Source organism: Artemia sp. Qi Xiang Cuo, chromosome 2, assembly GCF_049724085.1.
Source record: "Artemia sp. Qi Xiang Cuo chromosome 2, ASM4972408v1, whole genome shotgun sequence".
Taxonomy (NCBI): Eukaryota; Metazoa; Arthropoda; class Branchiopoda; order Anostraca; family Artemiidae; genus Artemia; species Artemia sp. Qi Xiang Cuo.
The window spans coordinates 59,402,428-59,427,922 of NC_142795.1; the positions used below are offsets into that span (position 1 = coordinate 59,402,428).

General features: G+C 34.5%; 1 protein-coding gene across 4 annotated transcripts in view; it reads right to left on the bottom strand.

The window, feature by feature from the left end:
* The window catches only part of LOC148955446 (dystrophin, isoforms A/C/F/G/H-like), a 504,509-nt gene that overhangs the window by 31,242 nt on the left and 447,772 nt on the right, over positions 1-25,495 (bottom strand). For all 4 annotated transcript variants that reach the window (XM_089102277.1, XM_089102283.1, XM_089102291.1 and 1 more), the window contains 5 exons: positions 24,418-24,541; positions 16,213-16,376; positions 11,511-11,645; positions 7,635-7,765; positions 5,009-5,167 (listed from right to left, as the gene is read on the bottom strand). In XM_089102277.1, the coding sequence (XP_088958403.1) occupies positions 5,009-5,167; positions 7,635-7,765; positions 11,511-11,645; positions 16,213-16,376; positions 24,418-24,541 (713 nt within the window). The remainder of the gene's footprint in view (positions 1-5,008; positions 5,168-7,634; positions 7,766-11,510; positions 11,646-16,212; positions 16,377-24,417; positions 24,542-25,495) is intronic.

Genomic DNA, 25,495 nt, shown 5'->3' on the forward strand with positions numbered 1-25,495 from the left:
CGATATGATCACACCTGGGGGAAAAGGGCAAATAAACACGCATCCGTGATCTTTCTTTTGGCAAAAAATACAAAATTCCACATTTTTGCAGATAGGAGCTTGAAACCTCTACAATAAGGTTCTCTGATACGCTGAACCTGATGGTGTGATTTTCATTAATATTCTATTAGTTTTAGGGGGTGTTTTCCCTTTTTTTGAAAATAAGGCAAATTTTATTAGGCTCTTAACTTTTGATGGGTATAAAAAAAAAACTTGATGAAACTTATATATTTGAAATCAGCGTTAAAATCCGATTCTTTTGATGTGTCTATTGGTATCAAAACTCCGTTTTTTAGAGTTTTAATTACTATTGAGCTGGGTCGCTCTTACCATAAAGTTCTTTACCAAAAACTGTTTGATACAAGAAACTTTCTCTTATTTGAATTTCGATAAGGAAATTGCTGGCCATACGATGTGCTCAGTAAAATTAACCCTTACTAACTATCACCTTTTAACCTAAATCAGTAGCACTTAAGTTTGGGAGCATTCCACAAAATGTGAAAGTGTCCAAAAATGACTAAGTGACTATTTTCAATCAAACCCTCATACTTTTATGGTTGTGGTAAAATACGAGCTAATAGATAAATAAAAAAAAAACATAATATTTCCAAATATTTTGAATGATGGGTACTATTTAACTTTACGAAAACTTAACGTAGCCTTAGTTGAGCAATAGATAACTTATTTTTACGCTTTGTATATATTTACCAAGCATGTTTAAGGTTTTTAGAATGTTTAAGGTATCAAGGACCGTGAAATGAATCTGACTGTTGGAATTGGTTTAGCGGAAACTTACACAACCAGGTGTATTTCAGGACAAATCGAGAATTCTTAATGAAAAAGACATTCATACGCAGCTATGTTGTTTTGTTAAGAGGGGATGCCAAATTAAAAAAAAACAAAAACACAAACGTAGGGAATCAAAAGAGGTTTATACTGGATTCTTTACAGACGAAAAATGTTGTCCAATTAAAATAATTCGTTTTCGTTCTTTATTTTCACGGTTCAATATGACAACACTGGTGAGAATATGGTAAAGCCGCAAAAATTCCACAATTTGAAACAACCGAAAGAAAAATATTAGAAAATTTTGGTTCTGCAAGTTAATTACCAATATCGCGTGAGCTTAACTTGTATAATAATTTCCAATTTATTGCAAGAATTGCCATAGTTATTTTTCAATTTGTATATGGCAATCATCCTCTGTGAGTACCCCTAATTACGTTCTTAGCTTACGTTTATAACTTTGAATGGAATAGAACAAAGAAGATATACCTGCAAACGTCGGACAGTTGAACTAATTTACAACCGTATTAGGTATTTCTACGGCTTTGGAGCATCATATTAGTCTTAAAAGAGCTACAAATAAAAGCCGTAAAATTTTGTCGCTTTGTAGTAAAGTAGAAGCCGGAAATAGCCATATATAAAAGTCTGGGAAGTAATAAAAACGTTGCAGGTGAGATATAATTTATAGTTGCAAGCAGTAATAGTACTATTAATTGCAAGACATATCGGCTAATATCAAACCAAAGTACTGAAAAAATATTTCTGATAAAGCGACGTGGCAATAGCCCTAATTCCTCGTGACTATAACTAAAAAGCTCAATATATATATATTAATTGTAACGGTAGTGATAACTTTGTAAAGAACAACTCTGGAAAAAAGAATAAAAACAGAAGAGCTCCATTTTGAAGAAATCGCAATATAACGAGAAACATCTGATAAAGATTGCACATAAGATCCTGCGTGCAACCTTGGTGAAATAAAAAAGAGTCTTTGCGAAATTCAAAGTCTGTTACTTGGGACTGTTATGTAAGGCATGGTTTTGAATCCATAATCTTACTTTGCTGCTTTCCATTCCATTAAACAAAATATGAATATTTCGTATAACCTTGGTAAGATCCTTGCGAACGGGATAGCAAATTAAAGGATCCCCTTTATCATCTCTTCCTCTTCTAGGAGTTTGTTTTCTCTTCGGCATTTATCCTTTGAGCCAGGGGGAGAAGGGTAGTGGTTTCTCTAGGCCCTCTGTTCCTAAAGAAAGCATTTCCGACAGTCTGAGTCTAAAATTGAGGCTCAATTAAGCGTCTTCTCCATTGAAAGCTTCTTGAATGATAAGAGGGATTTTCTAAATTACTAAGAGTTTCCAAATTATTACCCAAAAACTATTTTATATCTTCGGACATTAATTTCAAAATGTAGCTCTGGTGACTTCTAACTCTTAAGTTATCAAAACAGAGTATTATTAACTCCGTTCTAAAATAAGGATTGAAGAAAGATCCAAATATCAGCCAGGGACGTACACATATCTTTTTTTTTTTGGGGGGGGGGAGAAATAATTTATTAAGAATAAATAAAACTATGCGTAAGGGTTGAAAAGAATTTTTCACTTCATCAAATAAAAAAATGATATTATATAAATAATTGGGCATCCAATACTGAAAAGCAGGGTCAAAAGAAACCACAGGGCTCATCGGAGCAACTTTGGATACCCTTTTCCACAAAGCATTTTGGGGTGGCAAAAATGCTTCAGAACTATAGAAATATAAATATACAAAATGACAGAAATAAACACTTCTCCTTTCAATAGCATCGATTTGCGATAATTTAGGGAGGGTGGAAAAAAAAAATACACTTTTCAATACCTAGTAAGAGGGGATTGTTGTTTTTTTTTCAATTTTTCCAATGAAAATATCGAAAAAGACATTTTTCAATAAAAATACCCCAAAAAGGTATCTTTCAAATCTCGAGGGGCACATGCCCGCCTTCAATTGACAGAACTGTTTACTTTACTGACTACTAAATCTACTAATATTTTTACTTCGAATTATGTACTTTCACTTCTAATGGTTAACTAATAAGGTGTATTTGACATAAACCTGTCATAAGAGTTTGCGCCAAAAAAAAGAAAAAAACAAAAGAAAACAAGACCTAATTGTCAACTTCCTAAAAAGAAAGCTCATGATGAATAAGAGGTAATTCTTGAAAGTTTCTAAGAAAAAAATCAATAAAGACAGTAGGACGCCATTCATCAAAAATAGGGAAAAAGGATTTCCTCTTGTCATGTTAAATAGCTCAATACTCTGAAATATAACATAACATTTCTTGTTTTCACCAAAAAAGAGATTTAAGAGACTATTAAATATATTTAATCTATCTGAGAGGTCATAGATGTCTTATTGATGTGGGAAATTAGTTAAGAGAAAAGCGTTTAACACCATATGTTCCACAATACGAGCCTGAATATACTGCTCATATCTTCTGGTAGCAAAAATAGAAAATGTGACTAAATGATCAAAAAGGTACTAACAATTATATTTTCAGTATTTTGTATAGATGGGTCCTTGAGCTGGATATTCTGATGTCAATTTTAATTTTGAGGATTCCATGAACAATTTCAAATTGATTCTTTTAAAAGCCATTTTCATCACTTGATAGTCAGCTAGATATCAGTCAGCTAGATGGTCAGCTAGATTATAAATCACTTGATAGTGGCTAGATTATTCTGGAAAAATACTATTAGTCTGAAATGTTGTGTTATTATTGTTTAGAATAAAAAGCAGAGTGGAAGTATTTCCAGAATTTTAATTTTAGCTTTCCATCGTTGTGTTTTACAAAAAAGCATAAAAACAATAAGAAAAGTTACCAAAAGTTGTTAAGTAATATGTATGCACAGCCGAAATAAGACACTTGAACGTTCCATGCCAATGAACGAATTAGCCATCTCCTTACCTTCTCTTTCCGATGCATGCAATTCAGAATACAAACAATAATAAACCATCAAAGAAAAAAAAAATCCTGATTAATGTTGAAAAATCCTGATGAAACTTTCAATTAATATTTTTTGGTGATCAGAACACACATCAACGTTCAGAATGTACGCTTTTTGGTGGATATTTATACACTAAGCTTACCTAAACATCTAATATTTTGAACATTTTTATATAATTAAAATTCAGGCTTTGGTTAGATTTAAAGGTAACTTCTTTCAGCAAACCCTCAAAATTCTATTATAAACATTTATGTTTTTCTAATTCGAAAGATAATAAAAATAAGGTATTGTAGCCCGATTGCAAATCTGACGTAGCAAAAATATTTCAACTTTAAAATGAACACTAAGCTGAGAAACAGAGTTCATCTACTAAATATACTCCCAAATTTTCTATACACCAAACGTAAATTGCACAAAAAAGTGTTACTCCTGACACTTAACCAAAGAACTTACATTGAAAGCCACAGCTTGTTTACCTAATCAGGCTCATTTTATTTTATAGTCTACAAGAACCCAACTAAAGTAAATATTTGTGGAATTGTTTATCCTTGATGCCCTGAAGACTTGCTTATCAGTGGCGTAATTTCGTCAAAATCCTGGGGAGGCAAGGGCAAAGTTAGAGCCAATTTTCCCAAATAAAGTGAAAATGACAGTAAAAACTGAAAAATAAGCCATTCGGTACCAGGAAAGTACTATATAGTACTATAAAAGTAAATACATATTAAAGAAAACTGACCCGTTTCTGTTGATGCCTGAATTATGCAGGCTTATGTTAGTTTTGACAAGATCTTTGAAAAAAATTTCATCGGGGGGGGGGAGAAGCAACTTGGGTTCGGGGGGGGGGAGGGGGAAGAAGTCTGAGAAGGGCAGCTTCCCCCCCTGCCCCACAGCAAATTACGCCCCTGTTGCTTATTGGTTAATCAGGTACTGAATATATTATTTTGAAAGAAAAAATTCAGATGTTCACCTTCCGAGTAAGCTAAATCATCTATTTGTGAAACTTTTAGAGACAGATGTGTTGTTCATCCAATTTTACATAAAATTTTTATTGATCCTTTTTTTTACATTATGGAAGCACAAATATAAACTTGCAGCCTGGTTTAAGAGATTAGCTTGCATTTAAAAGTGAGCCGACTCCAGAGGGTAGGGTTTGACCAAATTGACACTTTCTTTAATTTCCGCTAAAGCATACTTACTTGATATAGTAGGGTACATCAGTAGCCATTAGGGCTCTTTCCCAAGGATGATCCACACTGACAACTAAGAAATTTTGACCTCCAATGCCCGTAGTGGCTCCTCCCAATGCTGATAGTTGCTGATATCGTTCATCTAAAGACGACTGCAATAGCCTCCATCTGAAATACGCGGCTTTTTTAGAATAGATAAAGGGGATCTCCCAATTATTTAAATAGTTTTTGAGTAATTATCATATAAATGCCCTTTGGTCCAAAGATTTAAGACGTGAGGGAAGGGGGGGGGGGGGCAAGTGCGTATGTCCAAAAAAGGAGTCTGAAACTTTTAACGCGCTTTAATTAAATAAAAAACCGAAAAATGAGACAAAATATGTCTTAACCAAGATTTCTATAACTAAAAGAAAATGACAAAGCCAGTCGATTGACTTCAGCTTATTCAGTTTAATATGTTGTATTTTGTATAGATCAAATGGAATAAAAGAGACTAAATAACTTATTTCTGATACCACACTGGCTAAGTACGACAAAATTAAAAAAAGTTTATCAAGGACATTTTATTTGCAATGGAAATCCCGTTACTTTGCCAGAATCTATTATAGAAAAGTGGCTAAGAAAGGCAGTAAAAGGTGCATCAGCATCCCAACCCCCAACTGAACGCATCTCATTGATGGGCGATATGAAAAGTTTCATTGCTTTACACTATAATCCAAAATTGTATTAAAACAACACAGTAACACTAGCTCTTTTCTAGGTAGTAAAGTGTATAAAATTAAACTTTCTTATGGTTATTTCTATATTGGGGAGGTTATTGAAATACAAATCATCAATCGAGAAAGCCATGAAGCTCCATCAAAGGTCCGAGATTTGATTCCGGCTTGGCTTAACATATTTATGATAACCCACACTATTTCATTTTTTTATTGCGTTTCTATTATTATTCCCGACAAAGGTCTCATGCAAGTTTTCAAGGAGGCAAGGGAAATCGAGAAGCATATACACAAAAAAATGCTCTTGATTGAGATACTGGAAAAACTTATCTAAGCCCCATTTATAATAAGCTTTTCAGTTCCGATCCTTCATACATTTTTTCCACAAAATTCAATTTGGCAACTGATTTCGGATATCATACCTGGTAAGCGATTAGCGTTCCAAAAAGCTTCCTATAAAATGGTTTCCCATGTTTGAATAGCCATTCAATATCTGAATTCTTTTTTTATTTAGTTGCCCTTTCACAATTACTTGGAAAGGGCCTCATTTACTTTACTTTTTGTTTTTAGTTGTTTTTTTTTATTTTGTCCCGCGGACTTTATCTATATTTTTTACTCATTGCTTCCTTTTTTGCACTGAGGATGGTTGAGCGAAGGTCTAGGCCGAAATATCTGCACATTATTCTTCTTTTTTCCACTGGCTGGAATTATCTTCTGTTTCTCTTCGCTGCAATTTTTTTTTCATTTTGTCCAGAAAGACAAAAATTAGGACAAGAAAGAAACAGTAATATATAAAAACTAATCCCAAAAGAACTATAAATGAGTAATTAAGTACAAAATGTGAGCTTTTAGACTCTTGTATGACCCCGAAGATGAAAGAGTGGGTATAAAAGGCTGGAGCTGTTATGACGTTTGGGAATGTTTGTAAAGTCTTGATCCGCCACAGGCTCTAGTTTCTGTCCCCAATCCTAGAAAAGAGCATTGAAGCCAGTCTTACAGCAACGTTAACGAAGCCCTCTCATGAGCTATGCTGACCAGAATTGTGATCGAAAACAGCCTAACAGGGTGAGCTTTGGGAGAACTGTCTCTCGAAGATACTATCGACTACTTGACGAAGCAACACTGCACAGGATTTTTAGGAATGGACAGTTTCTATAGATTAAGTTTGCTTTAGATTGCTTTTTTGGGTTAGTGAACCTCCTCTCGTGATACTATTCTTTTATGTTTTTTTTTCTGCCATAGAATTCAGAGCAACAGCGAGGGTTTCTAGAATTTTCACTCGCAGCAAAGATGCTTGTGAAGTCTAGTTTCTTGCAGAGGACTGAATCTCAAATTGGAGTTATTGGCTGATTTCATAAGCTGAGTAAAAGTTTCGATATAAGGTTCATATTACAAACTTTTACAACATTACATTTTAAAATCATCACGTTAGAAACTCGAAACTTTTTCGCTAATATTCTTTACTGTTTGTCTAGTTTTCTTTTCTAATCATTTCTAGCTGGTAATCAAGTAACTTGACAGTATATCGTTTTTGGCGATTCAGGTGGGGCCAACTCAAAAGCATGGCTTAGAAAGGGATGGACATAGGTTATAAAAAATCAAACAAGGTGAGGAATAACGAGAGGGAGTAAGAACAAGGCTTAAAATAGAGTTGGGTGATGAGGGAGCATTTAATGCTAATCTGAACTTGGGCGCCGCGACGCTGCGACGATTCGTTATTAGCCATAGTAAAATTTATCCATTATAAAATTTACCGAATAAATTTTATCTACAGTCAAAGTAAATTGTAAAGTTTTACTGAAAAAGCTCTGAGAATTTTTCGCTCAAAATTTCGCTCATTTGTCTATCTAATTTATGCTTTTAATATTTTACAGATTTACAGATTTGTAAGTATATAGACTATATTTCTACATTTCAATTACCTGGTGTTCAGCTCATCAATTCTAGATAGATTTGAATGCGAGACTGGTAGACCATTGTCAGCAAGTCTAGTTGCTGCGTCATTTATTTCGTCAACTATCTCTTGAACAGGTGTGAGGGAATCACTAAACATCTGAAATGTTAAAAAGAGAATAAATATACAATTCGCTTGGTTCTGTTGTAATCAATTACTTTTTTTTAAATCACAAGAAATCCGATCCTTGTGACCATAACCAAAGGGAGCATCTCACGTATTCTTGACTTTAGAGGAGTAAAAAATGTTTCCCGTAAAAAAAATTCATTTTCCCAGGATTAATTTGGACAAAAGTCACCATGTATAGTGTAAAACCATGTAAAATTGTAAATGATATGGCTTCATTTATGTAATACGGGAGAATTATATTAATTATCACGCCGTAGGTGGTAAGTATATTTTGACCCTCTGTGGACACATCTCTGTCAACTCAAACAATGAATAAACAGGAAAAAATCGGACTTGAAAACTCGAACTCTCAGAAAGACAAAAATCTATTCGACAGTCCCCACCAAAACAACGTAGTTGGTCATTTGGGTCTTGAAAAGTTACTTTGAAACTTACAAAGAGTGCTAAGATTCTAAACCTTTGATTAGTTGTTATATCAACAGCTTTAGCCAAAACTCATAAGATCAAAACCAGTTAGACTAACATAATAGAAGCTTAAGAATTTGGGGGTTAGAGGCAAATGGTTCAAGGCGTTTACCGCCCCCCCCCGGCGGAACATACCCCCGGCGGAACATACCCCCTGCAGAAAATACACCCCCCTCCCCGCGGAAAACACTCCCCCGGAAAATAACCCCCTTCGTAGAAGATAAGGCTTTCCAAATTTGAGAATTTTATTTGAGTTTTATTTTTTAAATTTCCGCAGGGGAAGGAATTTTGGTACTTGTGTATTATGCGCCACTCACTCGCTGCGTAAAACTCGAGAATACACCGGTTTTTTCGTTAGTTTCTTCGTTACTTTAGAAATAAATTTGGGTTATAGATTTACACATTAGGGGGGGGGGAGGGGATGAGGTATAGCGGGTCTGCATGCAAAATGTGTTTGGTACAATTATTCTGCGTATTAGATAATTCGATCAATAAGTGTATTTTAAAGCCAAATATACGGCCATAAACACAGTAAAATAACATAAATGAATTGATTAGCGATCATCATAAAACACTTAAATGAAACACTACATTAACCTAATAATAGAACTTAATACTTGGAAGAACTGGATCTTTTTTTTTATTATTTTTTTTTTTAGTTAACAAAATTTCCAGATACCTCGCTGTTTTTTTGTAATTTCTTAGTGGCCATATACCTAGAAAGAATTGTTTTCGAACTTCAAACTATCCAAATACTTTACACCCCAGTAGATACCCCCCACGGAAAATACCCCAACCCCGTGGAAAAGAAGGCTATTCAAATTTGAGAATTTTATTTGAGTTTTATTTTTTAATTTCCGTAGGAGGAAGGAGTTTTGGTACTTGTGTATTATGGGCAACTCACTCAAGTTTACGCTGTGTAAAACTCGAAAACAAAACCGGTTTCTTCGTTAGTTTTTTTCAGCTTAGCGCGAGACAAGACAAAGACAGGTGACAGAATATATAGGAAATATATAATTTGGGCTATATATTTGCACAGAGGGAGGGAGGGGGGTAAAGTATTGGGATAGTTTGAAGTCAGAAATGTACCAAACACATTTTGTACCAAGCACATAATTCACAAGTACCAAAACTCCTTCCTCCTACGGAAATTAAAAAATAAAACTCAAATAAAATTCCTAGGAGGAAATATAAAAAAAAGTAGGTTTTAGGTAAAATACAGTTTTAATAGTTCAAATAAAAATTACATTGTCCTCTAATTTTAAAGCTTGGAACAAAAAGACGTTTTTCAAATTTAATCCTTCATCCTCCAAGAGAATAAAGACTTATAGCCTCAACTTTGGCAGTGATCATATTTGGAATTTCCCTAAAAGTGGGTATAGCATATAGTTTAACGCCAAGATGGTTGACTTCTTTTTCACCTATTCTGCATTCTTCAGATTTATGAATTTATCAAAATAGCAAAAACGGGCAAAAAATATGAAAACAATGAAAGTAATCGTAAGATTATGGGTTTGAATGCTATTCATGGCATTCACCCCGGTTTAGGTTATAGGCATGGGATATAAGCAATTGCAAAATGATATAGAATTTCCAGAAAACGGCCGATGAAAAAGATTAAACGTAATGGCTAAGCAATAAGGCTCATTAAATAATAAACAGTGGCGTAAATCGAGGGAGGACAGAGGGGAGGGCACGTGTTCCTTAGATTTTCTGCCCCCCCCCTCCTACCCACATTTTGCCTCCTCCCTAAATTTTGTGATTTGGAGCCACCGATAGCATCTCTTTTGCCAATGAGACGCTTCTAGTTAATAGAATATTATAATCTTACCTGGTATATAAATTCTTATACACCCAACTTTCGATATAACTATATTTTTCCGCAACTTCCATTATGATACAAGGGATCTAATTGTTTATGGCAATCATTTTTCTAGACTAACTTTAAAGTTAATGAATTTTAAGCGTTTAGAATCAGTATAAAAGCCATTTAACAAAAAACTGTGGTATACACTAAGTTTAATTATTTATACTTATAATTTCTCTTGAGTAACTTTAAAATTTATGAATTTTGCTTATTTCAAATCACCGTAGAATCTGAAATCCGAATACTGAATCTGATAATGGCGACATAATCCTGAAACCGCTGATCATTTGGAGATACGGCATTGCAATTAAACACCTATGTCATCAAGCATCCTTTCATCCTTACCCAAAATCACACATACTTACGATAAATTTTGGTGATTTCTATATGAAAAAAGAGTGATGAAACCCAAAACAAGGGGTAGGTTTACAGTTAATAAATTCAAGCAATTCGGGATGTGCATCATCAATGTAGCGCTGCCATTAAACACTCATCTTATTCAAGGATTTTCTCATCAATACAATACATTTTGATGGTTCCAATTAGAAAAAAAAAATGCCAAACATCTTGACAAAAAATTTTTTAAAGGTGAAACTTTAGTGGGTATACTCTTGAAACTTTTGAAACTCTTAAACTCGAAAGCGGGTATACTCTTGAAACTTCAAAAAAAAAGTATGCTCTTGAAGCTTTTGAACATTTACCCAAAATTTCGTACTTATAACGTACTTACCCAAATTTCGTACTTATAACGATAATTCCGACATATTTGGCTGATTTCTATACGAAAAAAGTGACACAGGAATCACATATGATGAATTTAGTCTTAGTATGACTGAGTATTTAGAGATAAAGCGTCATCAATATGGTTGTACTACAAAAAAATCATTCTATAAATCATTTTCCCATCTTAGCCAAGACTTTGGCAGACACATACAGCCTGTTTTGATGGCTCCTATAAGGAAGAAACTTTTCATAAAGACAGTGAATGGTTTTGCAACTGTATCACTCACTGCCTAATTGCTCACGTCTTTATTATAAGTTCCATCCATATTTAACATTAAAAAAAAAAACATTTGCTTTTGGCCTAGTGTTATTTAATTGATAAAATTTATTTTTATTCTCTTTGGAGATAATTCTTTTGTACTTTTACACACATGGATGGATGGAAAGAACTTCTCTGTGAAATTCCCAATCTGTTTAAATCCATAAGGAAGAAAGAATTACTCCCAAAGGATTTAATCTTAGCAATCAAAGTTTTGCAATGCATATATATTCCAATTCCCGTACCAAAACTGAGAAAAAGTATCTTATTCCTTCTTTTTGAAAGTGAGAGAACATGAAAAGTTTACAGAGAAATAAGAGTAGGAAAAGGCAGCATCTCACCCTTAATTTCTCTAAGTGTGTTGATATTTCCATTGGATCAATGTCAGCTGGACGAATCCAATTTGCTTTTGTCTTTTCTGCGCCAATGAGCCGACTTGTTGCGTCATCTATGTTACTCTGCAAAGCTCTTAATTTCTGAAATATAAAACATGATTAGTGAAAATAGGATACAAAACCTAGAAACCTAGTCTCAATAGACTTAAAACAAAAAAATTCAGCGTTTCTGTTTTGAAAAAGTGGTAGAATTAGAGATGAGGAAAAAATCTTGACCCCCGCCTTCAAAAAAATCCTTATGTGGAGAATGAAAATATACAAAGACGGGAAAGAAAATTAAGAAGCAAAGACATTTATTTTCTAATTATATTAGACCTTTACTAGACAATTTTATATTCTAAATATTGAGCCTAGTTCTTATTTCCCACCGAGTTTGGCTCATATCTAACGTCCCTTTCTAGCATATTTACTGATGACCAGAATTTAAGACCTCCTTTCCCCCAGCCCCACTGAAGTAGAATCAGTACATTCAGCTCAAGGCTCTGATCGAAGCTAGCTGACCCGATACAAGTGATCGAAGTTTGCATAAAATCCGACAAATTTTGTGTAAAAATCCTGATAAAGAGAATTTAGAACTCCCTCCCACCTACACAGAGGAAGGGTTGGACTCAGAGCCCCAAAAGACAAAACTAGTATAATAGCTGTTATCTCTCTAATAAATATGATTGACCTAAAGAAAATCTCTTCTGATAGATTCCTTGAGAACAAAATATAGAGAAACCTTTTTTCCTAAAGGGATTGCATCATACCTGGACTCGAAAAGGAACATCCGTTCAGGTAGAGATTCCTATCACAAGAATTTAAGGACTGCCTCCCTTCCGGCAAAGTTAAGAAACGGGGACACTTGCTCTTATATCCTACTAAGTTTCGGTGGAATCCAACAGCACAACTCTGTCTCGTACATGCCCTGGTGACCAATATGTATAGACCCCCCTCCTCCGACAAATGTCGGATTGTGTCCACACAACCGACAGGCACATCTAGGGCTAGCTTTTACTTCTGATCGAGGTCAGTTGATATCTGATAATCTCTTCTGGTAGCCGTGTTAATGACAAGACTCGGAAGTCCCACCCTTTTCTCTCCCCACGTATGACACGGATTGCAGCCAGACTCATTTCAGTTTTTTTTTTTTCAAAATGAAAGGAAACTCGATCAAATTAAAGAGCAAAACATTCAGAATTTTGTGCTTGAAGATTCCTTTTTATAGAATTACTTCCTGCAGATCTAAAAGAAATACACAATTTGGATCGTAGGTTCTCCAAGAGATAATTTGGTGTTTTACGCAGGTCTGGTATTTCGCATTTTTGGAGTTTCTTCTCTTGCCGTTACCAAGCTACAGACTGTCGATGACAAGAAAAAAAGAGGAAAAAAAATGAATAGAAACTATGAGAACAGTAGAGCTGCTCTATATCCTAATTCTATATATAGAAGTCAGCTTTGGTTTTGAGTTCCCTGCAAGATTGAGGATATACAATGTAATTGTAATACCATCCCTAAAATGAAAAATTTATACTATGAAAAGTGTAACATTTTACTATAGTAAGAAATTACTTTCGTTCAACTTCGTAAATTATATTTAGAGTTATATGGTAAATTAAAAATATATCTTTACATATGAAATGTGTGGTTATAAGCCTGATAAAAATAAACCTGTATAAATATATTTTATTTATAACCCACAAATGACAAAAATGTAAATAACAAAGCAAAAAGACATAGAATAAGAATGAAAAGCACTAAGTATGAAAAAATATACTTTTAAGACCATGGAATGCAAGAAGTTTGTTATCTCTAATATCCTAAAGCTTACTACTTAGCACGGCAACTTTACTAAATACATCATTCATCCCGAATTTTGACAGGATCTTCCAATTACGCCACGATGGAGGGGAAAAAAGAGGAAATTTACAATACCGAAAATACTGAATATGCAAAGAAGAGACGTGGCACAGTACCGCCACGCATGGCACAGACCCCGCAACGCTTGGGATAGTTTCCCCAAGCTTGGCACTTTTAAAAGTCGATACCCCTTCGACCTATGAATACAGCCTGTGTGTCTTGCATAGCTGATATATATGAACCTGCTACGCAAGCAGATATAGACCGGCCACGTTAAAATGAATTGCAATAAGTAACAATACCAACCATATAAAAGTAAAAAAAAAAAAAATATTTTACCTAACTACCTATTCATTCCTTTAATAACAAGGTTAAATCGTCCTTCCAAATACATTTTTTTTTTTTTTACAAAACAAAAGGAAAGTGACAGATCCGAAAGAGGATTCGGATTCGCTGGTTAAATTTGTAGCTCTTACTTATTAGAAATATTTATTCTTTGATTCACATAAATATTTTTTCGTGCTCGAGAAATGTATGAGTACACATGAGGTAAAAGTAAGGACCAACATCCTGTTTAAAAATACCTTACTTGTTAAAACTTATATCTACTCTAAGACTAGAAGCTGACAACATTCTCTTTGAAAAAATGGTTAACACTAGCATTTACTAAACTAGCCTACGGTACCCTAATTTATTAAAAAGGCTAAAAAACTTCCCATATATTAGTCAAGACTTAGCTAACCTTTGTGCTTTCTTCCAGTAAGAAAGTACACGCTTAAACTAATAGGCTAGCTTGTTTCAATGGAAAAATCAACCTTTCTTTGACACAATTTATATTTGTGAAGGTAAAATATACTAGAGTTTGGGCGAGCTCAAGCCTCTTTATCATTCCAAAAACTCTGTTAACAATAGTCAGCTTTGCCAAGTCGATATCTCAAACTTAAAAAAAAAATCCGGAAAGTCCTAAAAAAAGCAGCTTTGTCCAAAAACAAATTCTTAAGTCGAAAGATGGCATAAAATAAGCCAGTGTAAAGAACTGTGGCGTAATTTTGTCAAAATCCGGGGGGAGGGGGCAAAGTTGAGTACTTATCTGTTATAGCTAAAATACTCAAGTTCTTCATCTAAGTAGAGCCGGTTTTTCTGACCATGTATGAAACTCATTTAGTTAGCGATCTGTATTGATATAGAAAAGTGTCTGACCAAGGATGTTAAAATGAAAGCTCGGGATTTGCCAAGGAGTGAGGTTAGGTATGTTTCTTCTGTACTTTCCATAATTTTGTTAATAAAGTATTACATTTTCATTATTTTTTGGTATATTTCATTAGGATTGAGCGTCAGAAAAACCGGTTCTACTTGGATAAAGAACTTGAGTGTTGTAGCTATAACAGATATGTACCCAAAGTTGGAGCCAACTTTCCCAAATCAAGTGAAAATCACAGTGAAAACTTAAAAATGGGGCATATATTACCCTAAAGGTAAAGATATGCTAAAGAAAACTGCCCCGTTTCTGTGGAAGCTTGAATTATGTAGTCTTATCAGTTTTGACAAGATTTTTTAAGAAACTAAATTTTAGCTAAGGGGAAGACTGGGGTCTGGAGGGACAAACCCGAGGTGTTGGAGCGGCAGTTTCACCCTGTCCCATAGCAAATTACGCCCCTGGAAAAGAACCATAACATTTCCAAATTAAATGTCGGAATATTGTTATACTTACTTCAACAATAAGCAATTGAGTCTTTTCATTCCAATCAACGATAAAAAATGGCAATTTCATTTTGCAATGCCAGCGAAAAGCAAATCAAAGTATCTGATCCTTCAACCATCAATATCAATAAATGAATTTTACATATCCTAACTAACTAACCTTTGCTCTTTGAATACCATTTCATATCAACACATAAAAGGAATGAAGTAATGTGATACTATAGATTCTAGCACCCTACTTCCGGTTCCGATAAAATTAATAGGAGATAATACTGAGAGCTGTATACAGATTATGTTACTTAAGAGATAACGCGCGGACAGTATTTTGATTATAATCAGATGAAGGCAACAAAATACTTCCTCTAAAGAAGAAAAATGGGAAATAACACTCTTAACTCTCCTTTCTATTCTTTTCAATGCAAACTAAAACAAGCTTTGAAAAAGAAGTAACTGGGCTTGAACACGGTGTGGTGTAAATCACAGGTTAATGTGTAAACTAATTACTAATAAAAAATAGTTAATGTTTTCAAGGGAAAATACCGTGTTCCAAGGTGAAAATACCGCACCCCCCCCACACACCAAAATGTTTGTCGGACTCGTAAAAACGAAACAAAAATGAATATAATTTCTTTTGGCGTTTTTTGAGTTTTTTTGTGTGAATAAAAAAAAACTCAAAAAAAACTTTTTTACCCTCTCTCCCCCCCCCTCCGCCAAAAAAAATCCTGCATACGGCCCTGCGTGTTTCAATGAATGGATTGGTAGAGAATACTAAATTCAATACTTCGGGTTGAAAGTTGATTAAAAACTTTTAACTTTTGTAATATTCTTTTTTTGTTTACAAAATTTACCATGGGAACATCCAGGCTTTTTCTTATTAACAGTCTGTCACAATTACTTTAAACATCCTACGGTTATTGGCTATTATTTACAGCATAAAATATTTTTAATATTGATAGCTGTGCCATATTTAAAGATTATTGGCTACGCTTTAACATCTCTTAGTTATTCAGAAGACCAAAGTTTTAGCAGCTCCTTGCGTAAAAAGAGGTTTACATTAGAACTAAAACGTCACAAAAAAAAAAAAACACTCAGTAAAATTGAGACTTACACTAAGAGTTTCTTCTAAAGAAATACCCCAACGTTCTGTTCTATCACGCAAGGCAACCCATCGTTCAGACAGCTTGGTAGTTTCGGATTTGAGGGACCGTGTTAGGTCTCTAGCTGCCTCTCCAGCACTTGGATATCCCCTTGAATCACCAGCTAAATCTCGACCTGAATAGAAATTGAAGAGATATATAAAACAACAGATTAGGGCTAATCTGAACTTGAAATCTGATGTTCGATAGAGCGCTTTCCCAACTGCTTCAAATGAATAAACTAAACTAAAAATTATATTGAACATTTGAACTGGTGCTTCACTAAAGCTACAGACTTAAACCTTGAGGTAATACTTTGACCAGCAGCCTACAAGAGAAACCCCTTCTTCTGTTCCCCTGCTTCACTCTTGTTTTCTTACTTCCGTTTTTTCTTTTCTGTGTTTTTAATATAAACATTTTCAGATATATGCTAAGGCAGATAGATGCTAGATAAATGGTAAATAAGAATTAAGTTATTGGCCCAAATATTTTATTTTTATAATTACCTTATTATCCTCATCATTACAGTATAATGATTATGTACTCGCTATTTCAGTACTCTATTTACACACAATCTACTGCACTTCATCAAAAGCGAAATCTTTAAAAATCAATTACTGGTTTGTAGTCATACCAATGATTTATCCGAGATTAGTCCTAGGTCCTAGGTAAAGGCATATCCAATTTTTTTGGAGCTGAAAAGAGTAAGAGAACACACAGACCCCTTTGACCTTGCAGACTTGGTCCTTCGATATCTCGGAATTTTTAAAGATTATTATTGATATTGCTATGTATCGTTATAGCACTATTGTTGTGTTTTTAAGTGCCAAACAAAAAAAATTCGGGGGAGGGGGGGCTCTAACCCGGCCCCCTCGATATAACCATGGTCCTAGGTACATATACTCCTAATTCTGCCTGTAAGTAATTACAGCCAGTCCCAAGCCTGGATAAAGAAGGAGGGTTTTACGGTGCTCTAGCAGCATTCCCTTGGAAAAATTTATGCTATAGAAACATCCAAAAAGAGCTAAAGTTTATTTGTTTGTATTATGTTTGCCCAATTGAATAATGACAATGGACCATCCCCGGATTACCCGACGTTGACAATATTGGAACGCCCCTGGAAACGATTTTGAAAGCAAACTGCCCTATAAAACTTGTTTTTTGGAATGTCAGAACCGTGGCCCAACTATCAAAAAAGAGCAGGTGATGAAAGAAATGTATAACTATGGCCTGGATATACTAGCACTCTCTGAGGTCCGTTGGACTGGAGCAGGAAAGCAAAACCTGGATAAGGGATATACTATCCAGCACAGTGGCCTCGAGAATGAGAAAGTAGCGGGTGTGGCCATAATGCTCTCCAAAACAGCCTCAAAGGCGTTGACAAATTGGACCCCCATTAACGAAAGGATCATCATAGCTCGATCTGCGGGTAACAATGCAAAGTAGCATACTACTCGCCTACAAACGACGCAGACGACGCAGTGAAAGATAGCTTAGACAACATCCTTCAAGCGGCGACAAGAGACATTCCCAGTCATGATTTAATTTGTTTTGCTAGTGACTTCAACGGCAATGTGGGAAATGATAGATCTCATTGGCCAGAGGTTCTTGGATGTGAAGGACTCGGGGAGATAAATGAAAACGGAACGCTGCTAGTGGACTTTGCTCTTACAGATGACCTAATAATTGGGGGCACCATGTTTGCGCATAAAACTATCCATAAATATTCCTGGAACTCTCCTGATGGGAAAACGCATAATAAAACTGACCACCTTTTGATCAACAGAAAACGGAAGTCCAGTCTGCAAGATGTGAGAGCTTTCAGAGGTGCTGACGTGGCGTCTGATCATGCCCTAATTATAGCGAGGATAGCTTTGAAACTAAAGGCCACGACGAAGATCAGGTCTAAAGAAGACCCAACCTGTCACTCCTCGAAGCTTTCACTGAGGCAGTTCGAAATGAGTTCGTTGTTACACTCTCTAACAAATTTTAAGCCCTTCTCTTAGATGTTGACACTGAGCCAACCTGGAACATCATCAAAGAGGTTTACAATCAGCTGGCTGCCGCTACGCTTGGGTACGCCAAGAGACCCAAGGACCAATGGCTATCAGAGACAAACCGGAACTTGATTGGTGAGTGTCGTAATTTAAAGCTGCAGCTCCTAAAAGGTGGTGAAAACAGTGACATAGTTCTGGAAATCCAAATGTACAAAGACCTAGATAAACAAGTCAAAAGGAGCGCAAGGGGGAGGATAAACGCAGCATTTTGGAAAAAAGCTGCCGTGGCAGAGGAAGCGGCCACACGTGATGACTCCAGAGCCGTATATAAGATTACCAATGAAATTGTAGGGAAATACAGAATCGTAAACGGACCAGTTAAAGATGCAAACGGCAAAATTGTCTCAGACCCAGCAGAATTACCCGTAGTATGGACCTTGCATTTTTTCAAGATTCTGAACAGACTACGCCCAGTGGATCCGCCAGATATCCCTACAACCCCCTTTTGAACCTCCAAATCAACACAGAAGAACCTTGTGATGTAGAAGTTCGAGAGGCAGCCGGCAAGCGTAAGAGTGGCAAAGCAGCCGGAACTGACAGATAACAGCCGAGATGATAAAAACGTCACTGAAAACCGGTATGAATGTGTGGTTTAAACTTTTTACTAGTTTCCGGAAGTTTGAAAAGGTACCCAACGATTGGACAAAAAGTACGCTCATCAAAATTTTCAAGAAAGGAGACGCGACGAATTGTGACAACTTGAGGGGCATCAGTCTCCTATATATTCCGGGCATACTCTTCTCACAAATTGTTCTTCAGCACATCCAGACAGTCGTCGATAAATACCTATGGGACGAACAGCAGGGTTTTCGGCAGTCCCGTTCTTGCACGGATCTTATCTACACGCTACGGATGATGATTCAAGAGTGCAATGAATGGCGAGAAAAAATTTACCTGATTTTCGTGGACTTCAGGAAAGCCTTCGACTCCATCGACCGAGACTCGCTAAGGAAAATCCTGCGATGTTATGGAATTCCTGATAAAATAATGGCCATAATTGCTGCATTATATGAAAACAAAGAATGCTCTTGTTGGATCCAAAAAGAAAATACTAAATATTTCCGTATCATGACCGGCGTAAAACAGGGCTGTATTCTTTCTCCGTTCCTCTTTGTCCTCGTTGCCGACTTCATACTCGCTAATTGTACAGGGTTCAGCATCCAAATTGGAGAAGGTAAGCAGCTAGCCGATCTGGATTTTGATGACGATATTGCCTTGATGGAAAGTAACAAGACCAAACTCCAGGATCTCCTCAATACTATCCGTCAAAATGCTGGCTGACTTGGCTTCAAGGTCAACAAAGAGAAGACAAAAAGCATAGCAACAACTGATTCCCCCCTGAACATAAAGTGTGGATTCAACTGTCGAGCAGGTCTTAGAGTTGAGGTACCTCGGCAACACGGTGGAAAATTCACGGTCAAGCAACCGAGAAGTGCAGTTGAGGATAGGGCAAGCCAGTGGAGCTTTGAACCGACTAAAACCAGTATGGCGATCGAAAAAGCATTCTACGAAATTAAAAATGAGGATATTTAATAGCAATGTCCTTTCTGTACTCCTCTACAGCAGTGACAGCTGGAATTTAAGTTAACAACGAGAGAGACGGATTCTTGCCTTCGAAAACAATTGCCTTTGGAGGATTCTGAATATCGACTGGAGAGATCACGTCACAAACCAGAAAGTCCGATCCATCTCAGGCCAGCCCACGGTTACAAACATCATTCGGCAACGAAGGTGGCACTACCTTGGGCAAGTGGTCCGTATGAAGGACCACAGGATCCCAAGACAGATCTTGGAATGGCAACCTCAGGGAAACCGCAGGAGAGGTCGACATAGAAACACCTTGCGTCGCAGATATGACGGAACCTGTCCAACATTCACACGACGATACAACCCCAATGGGAAGATGTATTGGCAGAGGCGCACATACGGGACGACTGGCGGCTCTTCGTGGATGCCCTGGGTGCCTTTGGTGGCAAAGGAGGATCTAAGGTCTAAAATAAAGGTACATATATGTAAGTTTTAGCATAAAGAGAAAACCAAAGAATAAAGCTTAATACCAATTTTTTCGTAAACAAAACACAAAACAGCAAAAATTTGCAAGCTATTAATAATAGACTGCTGTTTCAAGTTTTTATGACAAATGTCACCTAAAATGTTAAGAAAAAGGGCGTCTATATCTATATATATATCTATATATATATATATATATATATATATATATATATATATATATATATATAATATATATATATATATATATATATATATATATATATATATATATATATATATATATATATATATATATATATATATATATATATATATATATATATATATATATATATATATATATATATAAAATCATCTATTCTACTTTCCATATGTGTCATGTGATTTTCCAGCCCATGAATTTCTGCTTTCAAACTTTTGTATGACCGGATTAGGCTCTGAAACTTTGGTCTAAACTCAAGGGACACTGAGATATAGATTTCACTAATTATCATCTCGCACGATTGCTTTAAGGAGTCCCATATATATATATATATATATATATATATATATATATATATATATATATATATATATATATATATATATATATATATATATATATATATATATATATATATATATATATATATAAAAAAAAAAAAAAAAAAAAAAAAAAAAAAAAAAAAATATATATATATATATATATATATATATATATATATATATATATATATATATATATATATATATATATATATATATATATATATATATATATATATATATATATATATATATATATATATATATATATATATATATATATATATATATATATATATATATATATATATATATATATATATATATATATATATATATATATATATATATATATATATATATATATATATATATATATATATATATATATATATATATATATATATATATATATATATATATATATATATATATATATATATATATATATATATATATATATATATATATATATATATAGTTCGTTCAGAACAAAGTGACTAAAAATAGTTGGTTATAAGACATGCAATCACTTATCAACGAATACGAAGTTTAATTTCAGTTAATCTTATCCCTTAAATACTTATTTCTATCTCGTTTTTAATTGTTCCTTTCTCGAAAATCCCCGGACATAGAGTCGTTCTTTTGATAGGAAATCACCAACTTACAATCGGATTAAACTTCTTTTTTTAGCTAATCCTAACTGTTGAGTATTTATTTCTATCCTTTTCACAGTTGTTAATTTTTTTAAGTTCCTTGGACACAGCCTTCCTCTCTAGTATTATTACTGTCTGTTTTTTGTTTTTTTTTTCACACAAAAAAAAAAAATCTTTCAGTAACATTTCTCACGCTTTTGACATTACTGAGAGCGAATTGGTTCACAGCTATTCCCGTTTGTAGAATCCAATATGGACTATCTTTAATTGTACAGAACTTACTTTGTATTCTATCAAGAATGGTTTAACAAATTTGACATTTTTGTATTTTCAGTTTTATTAATGGCGGTCAGCTCTTATCGACCGAATTCTGTCCTAACAATGAGAATTCGTATAGCAAATACACACAAAATGAAAATAATGACTTGAAAATAAAAGGGTACATTAAGCTATATATTGCAATGTAAGTACGGCTATTACAAAGGAATGTTGCCTAGGTTTTTAAGAAAAAGGAGATATTTACCACGCAGCCTAGTAGGTTACTATGAAAAACAGATGGGACATTCAATGGAGTGTAATGATTGGATCCCTAGCAACCTTTTGGGCAGAATCTCATTTGATCTGTTTTCTTTTACTGATAATTCAAGCAAATGTTGATATAAATATGGTGAATAATAAATAAATTCAAAATGTGTTGTATATACAACGTCACATTGTACAGAAAGATCCTGGAGTCTAGATTCTAGATCCCTAACTTTACAGATGCTCAATTCTAGACTTCCAAAAATATGTTTTATTAAACTATTGGTTCCGGTAATTCGAAAGACAGCATGTTACAGAGCATAAATTATACAGGAAAGCAAAAAAAAACCTGAAAACTCTTTTTTTTTCGATTGTTATTAACCAACATATGTATCTACAAGCAATGCTTGTAAACAATTAAATAAAATGAAAAAAAAATCTTCAACTGAAAGTAAGGAGCAACATCAAAACTTTAAACGGATAGGAATTATTACGTATATGAAGGGGATTGCTCCCTCCTCAATACCTGGCTCTATATGTTAAAGTTTTTTTTAACTTATAAGAAAACATATTAAATTTAACGGCCCTTGTGTTTCAGAAGTCATTCTTAAACAATTGGAACAAAAAGGCAAATTTTAACGTAAAGAGCTAGGCATTGAGGAGGTTAAACCACGAACTGTTTAATCTTAATACCAAAAGACCCAAATTCAAACTATTTTTACATTTAAGAAAAGAAGAAATAGCCCACCTTGAAAAACTGAGAAACCTATAAGTCTTGACTTACATAATATATTTGAATACAGATTGGGCGAACCAAACAGAGGGGATTGCTTGACGATTGAAGCACAAACCCCACAAAGTGTAAACAGGGCCTATTTTGCGGTCTCCTTTACAGTCCATGGAGCCTTTGTGGGATCAGTGCTTTTGTATGTGTATTCCTTGTAAGAGTTTTTGCTTGAGAATACGTATATCTAAGTTTACTAAGACCGCAGTGGTTGAAGATCTGTTCAGTGATGAAGAAGATTTAGTAGCGTTATTAATTATATCGTCAATCTATTTGGTCAATGGTGAAAATAAATACAAAAGTCAAGGAAAAAGAAAGTTCGCTAATGCAAATGACAGCATGATTGTTTTAGAGGAACAGTGTAACTTGTGAACTTAGAAATAGTTTTAAGGATGATATTTCTACAGTTTACCGCAACACTACTCAGGTTCCTTGGATAAACTCAAACACATGCACTACACACAAGTATAGACACTATTTATTTAGTCAAAACCAATGTTTTAGGGGTTGCGCTTGTGAATTGCCTTACACTATATGGTTTTCTATGATTTTCATCCTCTTCTATTTCCCTTCTTATGTATCCGAGTGAAACAACTTTGGCTTTGCAAAACTGCAAATTCACCGTACGCAAATTTTAGCATACACGCAAGAACTGTAGTAAGTGGGAAATTTTCTCTGTAAATGCCATAAAGATGTTTAAACATAAATTCATTGGTTTTCTGTCATCTTTTAATTATTTCAGTCACATTTTCAAGGACGTGTGCAACTTAAGTTAGAAATTATTTAAACCATTTGTGGTAAAGCAAAACAAGGATAACAGTCTTAAATGATTCTAATATAAAGAAAATACAAAGTAGAAAAAAGATAAAAATAATCATGGAAAAAAAAACTGACGACAATTCAGGAAATTGAGAAGTCTGAATGCATCCAAGTTAATTAACTTTCAACAGATCTAGAGAGAAAGCTAAACGCAATTAAAGTAAATTAGGTATAAACTGATCTAGAGAGAGGGATAAATTCTAAAAGCAAAAGCTAAAATAGAGGAAGCTTTCCCGTAAAACACACGACAATTACATTTTAGGGAGCTATTTAAACAATTTTTAGCAACTCTCCTCTAAAATAATCGCCAGTTTAAACAGTCACAATTTGAAAGGTGCCATATATAATTGTTTAATTAAGAAGGTGTCTAGACGAATTTCCTCTACTTCTAGTTTTGCTCGTACAAACAATTAACTACCATTAAATCAATATTAATCATATATTGCGGTTCTCTCATTAACACCCCCAAACACCAAAAATAAAACAAGAAAAAAACACTAATGAGGAATCATTCGGGAAAATTTGACGAGATATGACATACTCAGTATAATACTAAGGTTTCTTTGCGTTAGTGTCCTGCTCAGAATGATTAGAGAGAAACGAAGTTTCGATCTTGAAACAAAGCATTTTTACTTTTCTTCTCTTTCAAGATTATAAGAGAAGGTATGGCAGGCAAATGTGGTTTAAGAAATTATCATCTCTTTCCAGCTTACCTTTGAAGAACAACATTTCTTTAGGCTGGATATTGGAAGCTCCGACGAAAAATGACTCTGTTTTTTACAAAAAAGGAAAGTTGCTCACCTTCCATGTCCTCCGAATCAGCTAAGGGAGGCTCAGAGGATATCAACTGTTTGCCCGTTAGGATGTTCTGCTCAATTAAAGTTCTTTTATCTTCTAACTGCCTTTTGAAGGCGCGGAAGTCGTCCTGAAAATGAAAAGGTCATAATAATTGTGATACAAGATCCACTATTCTTTCAGAAAAGAATTAGACGAAATTCATATATAATTTTGCCAGTGTTTCTAGTTTAATATTTTCAATCTTAATAGGATTTTTCAAGACTCTTAAGGGGGGAGGGAGGAGAATTTATTTTTTTTAGATATTTAAAATTAGTTTTACAATGGGAATTTTGGAAAGTTTCTAGATTCTTTTCTCCTTTTATTTCCTGTTAAGGTTTCAAAAACTAAAAGTTTTCATTTAAGATCCTCAAATATTTTTAAGCGGAATTTTCATATTTTTCTAAATTTTAGTTAGAATATGGGCTAAATTGTGTACGTATGGGCAATAGTGGGTTCTCTTATGATGTTTGGTGTCAACATTCCTCCCCCGCCCCTGGCATTAAAAGGCGCGGACGGCAAAAGTGTCGCTAATCTGATGCCTATAGAGGAAGGCTACACTGGCGGGTACATCTTAGCTTCCCCTGTGGATGTAAGCTCGTCAGTGGTCGTCGTGAAGAGGCATCGCTGTCACCTTATGCACAAGCCGGCACGGGAGGAACTAAGTCTAAGTAAGTTAGATTAAAAAGTGAAATTACGAAAAAGACGAAAAGTGTACACCTTTCGTATGAAGGAAAATTTCTAAGTTTTAAATTTTTTTTTTTGGAAAAAGAATTTCCTCTAGAGCTATAAATAACAATCTAAATAGTTCGTATTTTGTTTCAATGAAAAATGCCAAAAGGTTTAAAGATTTTGATATTGAAGATTATGATTTTATTTAAACTCTAAGACATCTTAAAATTCAAAAGCACAAACACAGAACTTGGCATCTGAAGTGAAATAAACAGCAATAGTACTTAGTCCTTGCAAAGAAAATACATAAAAGGAAAGAGCTTTTGAAAGTGTTATGTTTCACGAACTAGTAATTAAGTCTTCCGGTTAAGTA